This window comes from Pogoniulus pusillus, chromosome 42, assembly GCF_015220805.1.
Source record: "Pogoniulus pusillus isolate bPogPus1 chromosome 42, bPogPus1.pri, whole genome shotgun sequence".
Classification (NCBI taxonomy): domain Eukaryota; kingdom Metazoa; phylum Chordata; class Aves; order Piciformes; family Lybiidae; genus Pogoniulus; species Pogoniulus pusillus.
Window position 1 is genome coordinate 1 of NC_087305.1, and position 8381 is coordinate 8381.

An 8381-nucleotide genomic window follows, 5' to 3' on the forward strand; every position below is an offset into this window, starting at 1 on the left:
CTCGGCTCCGTTCCCCCTCCCCCCCCTCCGTTCCCCCTCCCCCCGCTCCGTTCCCCTCTCCCCCTCCCCCCCAGTTCCCCCCCCAGACCCCCGTTCCCCCCCATCCCCCCTCCGGTTACCCTCCGCCGCCGCCGCCGCCATCGCCGCGGCTCCGCCTCCTCCCGTGACGTCACGCCACGTCACGGCGAGCGCGGGGGTCCCGCCCTGCCCCCCCCCCGCGCCCCCCCCCCGGCCCGGAGCACCTCCTGCCCCCCCCCGCAACCCCTGCCCCCGCCGTGACCTCTGACCTGACCCCCCCACCCCCGGCCCCACCGCCCCCCCCGGCCCGGTGCCTGCCGCTGCCGCTCCCGGAAGCTGCGGGCGGGGCGGGACCGGGAGCGGAACGGGACCGGGAGCGGAACGGGACGGGAGCGGCACCGGCAGCGGCGGCGGCAATGGTGGGGGCCGGGGGGGGCCGGGGGGGAGTGCCCGTGGGGTGCCCATGGAGGGCAGAGGTGCCCGGGGGCAGGGCTGGGGCACATATGGGGCACCTGTGGGGTGCCCACGGGGGGCAGAGGTGCCCAGGGACGGGGCTGGGGCACATATGGGGCACCTGTGGGGTGCCAATGGGGGGCAGAGGTGCCCGGGGCTGGGGCTGGGGCACATATGTGGCACCTGTTGGGTGCCAATGGGGTGCCCACGGGAGGCAGGGGTGCCCAGGGACGGGGCTGGGGCACATATGTGGCACCTGTGGGGTGCCCATGGAGGGCAGGGGTGCCCAGGGACGGGGCTGGGGCACATATGTGGCACCTGTGGGGTGCCAATGGGGGGCAGAGGTGCCCGGGGATGGGGCTGGGGCACATATGGGGCACCTGTGGGGTGCCTATGGGGGGCAGGGGTGCCTAGGGATGGGGCTGGGGCACCTGTGGGGTGCCAATGTGGTGCCCACGGGGGGCAGGGGTGCCTAGGGATGGGGCTGGGGCACCTGTGGGGTGCCAATGGGGTGCCCACGGGGGGCAGGGGTGCCTAGGGATGGGGCTGGGGCACCTGTGGGGTGCCAGTGGGGTGCCTATGGGGGGCAGGGGTGCCTAGGGATGGGGCTGGGGCACCTGTGGGGTGCCAATGGGGTGCCCACGGGGGGCAGGGGTGCCCAGGGACGGGGCTGGGGCACATATGTGGCACCTGTGGGGTGCCAATGGGGGGCAGAGGTGCCCGGGGCTGGGGCTGGGGCACATATGTGGCACCTGTTGGGTGCCAATGGGGTGCCCACGGGAGGCAGGGGTGCCCAGGGACGGGGCTGGGGCACATATGTGGCACCTGTGGGGTGCCAATGGGGGGCAGAGGTGCCCGGGGATGGGGCTGGGGCACATATGTGGCACCTGTGGGGTGCCCACGGGGGGCAGGGGTGCCTAGGGATGGGGCTGGGGCACCTGTGGGGTGCCAGTGGGGTGCCCACGGGGGGCAGGGGTGCCTAGGGATGGGGCTGGGGCACCTGTGGGGTGCCAGTGGGGTGCCCACGGGGGGCAGGGGTGCCTAGGGATGGGGCTGGGGCACCTGTGGGGTGCCAATGTGGTGCCCATGGGGGGCAGGGGTGCCTAGGGATGGGGCTGGGGCACCTGTGGGGTGCCAATGTGGTGCCCATGGGGGGCAGGGGTGCCTAGGGATGGGGCTGGGGCACCTGTGGGGTGCCAATGTGGTGCCCACGGGGGGAAGGGGTGCCCAGGGACGGGGCTGGGGCACATATGGGGCACCTGTGGGGTGCCCACGGGGGGAAGGGGTGCCCAGGGACGGGGCTGGGGCACATATGGGGCAGCTATGGGATGCCCACGGGGGGTAGGGGTGCCCGGGGACAGGGCTGGGGCACCTGTGAAGTGCCAATGTGGTGCCCATGGGGGGCAGAGGTGCCCGGGGACAGGGCTGGGGCATATATGGGGCACCTGTGGGGTGCCAATGGGGTGCCCATGGAGGGCAGGGGTGCCCGGGGACGGGGCTAGGGCACATATGTGGCACCTGTGGGGTGCCAGTGGGGGGCAGAGGTGCCCAGGGGCGGGGCTGGAGCACATATGGGGCACCTGTGGGGTGCCCGCGGGGGGCAGGGGTGCCCGGGGACAGGGCTGGGGTGCCAATGGTGTGCCCACGGGGGCCAGGGGTGCCCAGGGACGGGGCTGGGGCACATATGGGGCAGCTACGGGGTGCCCATGGGGGGCTGGGCTACATAGGGGGCACCTGTGGAGTGCCAATGTGGTGCCCGTGGGGGTTGGGGTGCCAATGTGGTGGGTCTGGGGCACATATGGGGCACCTGTGGAATGTCCATAGGGGTCTGGGGTGCCCATAGAGGGCACCTATGGGGCAGCTATGGGGTGCCCAGGGGAATCTGGGGTGCCCATGGGGCACGTATGGGGGTACCCATCGGGTCCTGGGGTGCCTATGGGGTACTTGGAGTGTGCCCAGGGAGCTTGCAGAGTGCCCACAGGGTGCTTGAGGAGGTGCCCAAGTGGTGCCTGGCAGATGCTTGGGGCACCTCTGGGGTGTTGGGGGCACCTTTGGGGTGCCTGAGAGGGTACCTAGAGGATGGCAGGGGGGTGCCCAGGGTGCTGTGGGGTGCCCATGAGGGGCTTGCTGGGTGCAGGGGTGCCCACTGGGTGCCTCTGGGGTGCTATGGGAAGTGCCTTGGCATCACTAGGGTGGTACTTGGGGTGGGCATGGGATGCTTGGGTGGTACCTTGGGGGTGCCCATGGGCTGCATGTGGGGTGCCCAGGGGTGCTTGGTTGGTACCTTGGGGGTGCCCATGGGGTGCATGTGGGGTGCCCAGGGGTGCCCATGGGGTGCATTGGGGTGCCCAGGGGTGCTTGGGTGGTACCATAGGGATGCCCAGGGGTGCATATGAGGTGCCCAGGGGTGCTTGGGTGGTACCCTTGGGATGCCCAGGGGTGCATATGGGGTGCCCAGGGGTGCTTGGGTGGTACCCTTGGGATGCCCAGGGGGTGCTTGGGTGGTGCCCTAGGGGTGCTTGGGTGGTACCCTAGGGATGCCCAGGGGTGCATATGGGGTGCCCAGGGGTGCATATGGGGTGCCCAGGGGGTGCTTGGGTGGTACCCTAGGGGTGCCCAGGGGTGCATATGGGGTGCCCAGGGGGTGCTTGGGTGGTACCCTAGGGGTGCCCAGGGGGGTGCATATGAGGTGCCCAGGGGTGCTTGGGTGGTACCATAGGGATGCCCAGGGGTGCATATGGGGTGCCCAGGGGTGCTTGGGTAGTACCCTAGGGGTGCCCAGGGGTGCATATGGGGTGCCCAGGGAGTGTTTGGTTGGTACCCCAGGGATGCCCATGGGGTATATATAAGGAGCTGGGGAGTGCCCATGGGATGCCCAGGGGTTCATGTGGGGTGCCCATGGGGTGCTTGGGTGATACCCTAGGGATGCCCATGGGGTGCATATGGGGTGCCCATGGGGTGCTTGGGTGGTACCCTAGGGGTGCCCATGGGGTTCATGTGGGGTGCCCAGGAGGGTGCTTGGGTGGTACCCTAGGGGTGCCCAGGGGGGTGCATATGGGGTGCCCAGGGGTGCATATGGGGTGCCCAGGGGGTGCTTGGGTGGTACCCTAGGGATGCCCAGGGGGTGCATATGAGGTGCCCAGGGGTGCTTGGGTGGTACCCTAGGGGTGCCCAGGGGGGTGCATATGAGGTGCCCAGGGGTGCTTGGGTGGTACCATAGGGATGCCCAGGGGTGCATATGGGGTGCCCAGGGGGTGCTTGGGTGGTACCCTTGGGATGCCCAGGGGGTGCTTGGGTGGTGCCCTAGGGGTGCTTGGGTGGTACCCTAGGGATGCCCAGGGGTGCATATGGGGTGCCCAGGGGGTGCTTGGGTGGTACCCTAGGGATGCCCAGAGGGGTGCATATGGGGTGCCCAGGGGGTGCTTAGGTGGTACCACAGGGGTACCCAGGGGGTGCTTGGGTGGTGCCCTAGGGGTGCCCAGGGGTGCATATAGGGTGCCCAGGGGGTGTTTGGTTGGTACCCCAGGGATGCCCATGGAGTGTACATAAGGAGCTGGGGAGTGCCCATGGGATGCCCAGGGGTTCATGTGGGGTGCCCATGGGGTGCTTGGGTGGTACCCTAGGGGTGCCCAGGGGGGTGCATATGGGGTACACAGGGGTGCTTGGGTGGTACCCATGGGGTGCATGTGGGGTGCCCATGAGGTGCCTGGGTGGTACCCTAGGGATGCCCATAGGGGTGCCTATGGGATGCCCATGAGGTGCCTGGGTGGTACCCTAGGGATGCCCAGGGGGTGCATATATATTGCTGGGTAGTGCCCATGGGGTTCACACGAGGTGCCAAGAAGATGCCAGGCACCACTTCTGGGGGGGGGACACCTACCCCCAAGCGACACAAGAAGCTCTGGAGGGATGCCAGGCTCTGGCTGGGGCAGCAGCAGGTGCCCGCTCTGAGGCGTGCGGCCTGGCGGCAGGCGGGCACCGAGGCTGGCACCCAGGCTGGCACCCAGGCGGGCACGGAGCGTGTGCAGGAGCTGCAGCGGGAGGTGGAGGGAGTCAAAAGCATCATGAGCCAGAACGTGGAGAGGATCCTGGCACGGGGAGAGAACCTGGAGCAGCTCCACAGCAAGAGCCAAGACCTGCAGGCCACGGTGCGGGCACCTGCGCGGGCACCCGCCCGTGCCACGGGGCTCCAGAGCGGGCACAGGGGGCGGCGAGCTGGGCATGGGGTCGTTAAGGTGAATGGCAGGGTCCTAAGGTGGGCACAAGGCTCTTCAGGTGGCATAAGGGTGGCTGAGGTGGGTACCAAGAGGTCAGGTTGGGCACAGGGTTCACCAGATGGGTGTGAGGAGCTCAGGGTGGGCACTGTGTGCCCCTGAGGTGGGCACCAGGAGCTCAGGTTGGGCACAGGGTTCACCAGATGGGTGTGAGGAGCTCAGGGTGGGCACTGTGTGCCTTTGAGGTGGGCACAAGGCTCTTGAGGTGGCACAAGGGTGGATGAGGTGGGCACCAGGAGCTCAGGTTGGGCACAGGGTTCACCAGATGGGTGTGAGGAGCTCAGGGTGGGCACTGTGTGCCCCTGAGGTGGGCACAAGGCTCTTGAGGTGGCACAAGGGTGGCTGAGGTGGGCACCAGGAGCTCAGGTTGGGCACAGGGTTCACCAGATGGGTGTGAGGAGCTCAGGGTGGGCACTGTGTGCCCCTGAGGTGGGCACAAGGCTCTCCAGGTGGCACAAGGGTGGCTGAGGTGGGCACCAGGAGCTCAGGTTGGGCACAGGGTTCACCAGATGGGTGTGAGGAGCTCAGGGTGGGCACTGTGTGCCCCTGAGGTGGGCACAGGGCTCTCCAGGTGGCACAAGGGTGGCTGAGGTGGGTACCAGGAGCTCAGGTTGGGCACAGGGTTCACCAGATGGGTGTGAGGAGCTCAGGGTGGGCACTGTGTGCCCCTGAGGTGGGCACAAGGCTCTTGAGGTGGCACAAGGGTGGCTGAGGTGGGCACCAGGAGCTCAGGTTGGGCACAGGGTTCCCCAGATGGGTGTGAGGAGCTCAGGGTGGGCACTGTGTGCCCCTGAGGTGGGCACCAGGAGCTCAGGTTGGGCACAGAGTTCACAGGATGGATGTGAGGAGCTCAGGGTGGGCACTGTGTGCCCCTGAGGTGGGCACAGGGCTCTCCAGGTGGCACAAGGTCCCCACGTTGGCTCAAGGGGCACTGGGTCTAGTTGGGCACTGAGGGTGGGGGCACGGGGCACAAAGGGTGGCAGTGGGGGACCCTGGGGTCACAGTGGGTGTCCTCAGGGTGGCATTGGGTGTGCCCAGGGTGGCAGTGCATGTGCCCAGGGTGGTGAGGGTGTGCCCAGGGTGGCAGTGAGGGTGCCCAGAGTGGCAGTGCATGTGCCCAGGGTGGTGGGGGTGTACCCCTAGGGTGGCAGTGAATGTGCCCAGGGTGGTGAGGGTGTGCCCAGGGTGGCAGGGAGTGTGCCCAGGTTAGCAGTGAGTGTGCCCAGGGTGGCAGTGCATGTGCCCAGGGTGGTGATGGTGTGCCCAGGGTGGCAGTGCATGTGCCCAGGGTGGCAGTGAATGTGCCCAGGTTAGCAGTGAGTGTGCCCAGGGTGGTAAGGATGTGCCCAGGGTAGCGGTGAGTGTGCCCAGGGTGGTAAGGGTGTGCCCAGGGTAGCAGTGAATCTGCCCAGGGTGGTGAGGGTGTGCCCAGGATGGCAGTGCATGTGCCCAGGGTGGCAGTGAGTGTGCCCAGGGTGGCAGTGAGTGTCCCCAGGGTATCAGTGCATGTGCCCAGGGTGGCAGTGAATGTGCCCAGGGTGGCAGTGAGTGTGCCCAGGGTGGCAGTGAATGTGCCCAGGGTGGCAGTGAGTGTCCCCAGGGTATCAGTGCATGTGCCCAAGGTGGTAAGGGTGTGCCCAGGGTAGCAGTGAGTGTGCCCAGAGTGGCAGTGCATGTGCCCAGGGTGGTGGGGGTGTACCCCTAGGGTGGCAGTGAATGTGCCCAGGGTGGTGAGGGTGTACCCCTAGGGTGGCAGTGCATGTGCCCAGGGTAGCAGTGAGTGTGCCCAGGGTGGCAGTGAGGGTGCCCAGAGTGGCAGTGAATGTGCCCAGGGTGGTAAGGGTGTGCCCAGGGTGGCAGGGAGTGTGCCCAGGTTAGCAGTGAGTGTGCCCAGGGTGGCAGTGCATGTGCCCAGGGTGGTGATGGTGTGCCCAGGGTGGCAGTGCATGTGCCCAGGGTGGCAGTGAATGTGCCCAGGTTAGCAGTGAGTGTGCCCAAGGTGGTAAGGGTGTGCCCAGGGTGGCAGTGAGTGTGCCCAGGGTGGCAGTGAGTGTCCCCAGAGTATCAGTGCATGTGCCCAGGGTGGCAGTGAATGTCCCCAGGGTGGCAGTGAGTGTCCCCAGGGTATCAGTGCATGTGCCCAAGGTGGTAAGGGTGTGCCCAGGGTAGCAGTGAGGGTGCCCAGAGTGGCAGTGCATGTGCCCAGGGTGGTGGGAGTGTACCCCTAGGGTGGCAGTGAGTGTGCCCAGGGTGGCAGTGAGTGCCCTCGTGTTGGCAGCGGGGAGGGGCTGTGTGTGCCCATGGTGGCAGTGGGGGTGGGGTGCCCAGGGTGCCCCCCTGAGCGGTGCCCTCCCCCCGCAGTCGGAGCACTTCAAGACGACGTCGCAGAAGGTCTCTCGGCGCTACTGGTGGCGCAATGCCAAGCTGCTGGCACTGCTGGGCACCGTGGGTGCCATCCTCCTCATCCTCATCATCCTGCTGGCCACTGGCGTCATCTAGCGGCACCGCTGCCCACCCGCGGGCACCCCCAGCCCGGGCACCATCCCTCCCTGCCGGGGCATCCCCTGCCCACTCGTGGGCACCCCCAGCCCTGGCATCATCCCTCCCTGCCGGGGCATCCCCTGCCCACTCGTGGGCACCCCCAGCCCGGGCACCATCCCTCCCTGCCGGGGCATCCTCTGCCCACTCGTGGGCACCCCCAGCCCTGGCATCATCCCTCCCTGCAGGGGCATCCTCTGCCCACTCGTGGGCACCCCCAGCCCGGGCATCATCCCTCCCTGCAGGGGCATCCTCTGCCCACTCGTGGGCATCCCCAGCTCGGGCATCATCCCTCCCTGCAAGGGCATCTCTTGCCCACCCGTGGGCACCCCCTGCCCTGGCATCATCCCTCCCTGCAGGGGCATCCCCTGCCCACTCGTGGGCACCCCCTGCCCGGGCATCATCCCTCCCTGCAGGGGCATCCCCTGCCCACCCGTGGGCACCCCCAGCCCGGGCACCATCCCTCCCTGCAGGGGTATCTCCTGCCCACTCGTGGGCACCCCCAGCCCTGGCATCATCCCTCCCTACAGGGGCATTTGCCCACTCGTGGGCACCCCCAGCCCGGGCATCATCCTTCCCTGCAGGGGCATTTGCCCACTCGTGGGCACCCCCAGCCCGGGCACCATCCCTCCCTGCAAGGGCATCTCTTGCCCACTCGTGGGCACCCCCAGCCCTGGCATCATCCCTCCCTGCAGGGGCATTTGCTCACTCGTGGGCACCCCCTGCCCTGGCATCATCCCTCCCTGCAGGGGCATCCCCTGCCCACCCGCGGGCACCCCCTGGGCAATACAGCAGTGATGAGCTGAGCTCTGTGTGCGTGGGGGACACGAGTGGGGACACAGGTGGAGACCTGGAGGGACACGAGTGGGGATACAGATGGGGACACACACAAGTGGGGGGACACGAGTGGGGACACAGACAAGTGGGAGCACACGTGGGGACACGAGTGGGACACAAATGGGGACACAGAGGGACACGAGTGGGGACACGTGGAGGGGATACATATGGACTTACAAGTGGGGGGGACACGAGTGGGGACACATGGAGGGGACACATGGGGACACACACAAGTGGGGGGACACGAGTGGGGACACATAT

General features: G+C 67.9%; 1 protein-coding gene across 1 annotated transcript; it reads left to right on the forward strand.

Annotated features, from left to right (window-relative positions):
- Window positions 1-380: 380 nt before the first annotated feature.
- On the forward strand, window positions 381-8074 carry VAMP8 (vesicle associated membrane protein 8). The gene is made up of 3 exons (XM_064175512.1): window positions 381-437; window positions 4443-4619; window positions 7107-8074. Exons 1-3 carry the CDS (start codon window positions 435-437, stop codon window positions 7242-7244), a joined length of 318 nt encoding a protein of 105 aa, XP_064031582.1. The 5' UTR covers window positions 381-434; the 3' UTR covers window positions 7245-8074.
- The last annotated feature ends 307 nt before the right edge of the window (window positions 8075-8381 follow it).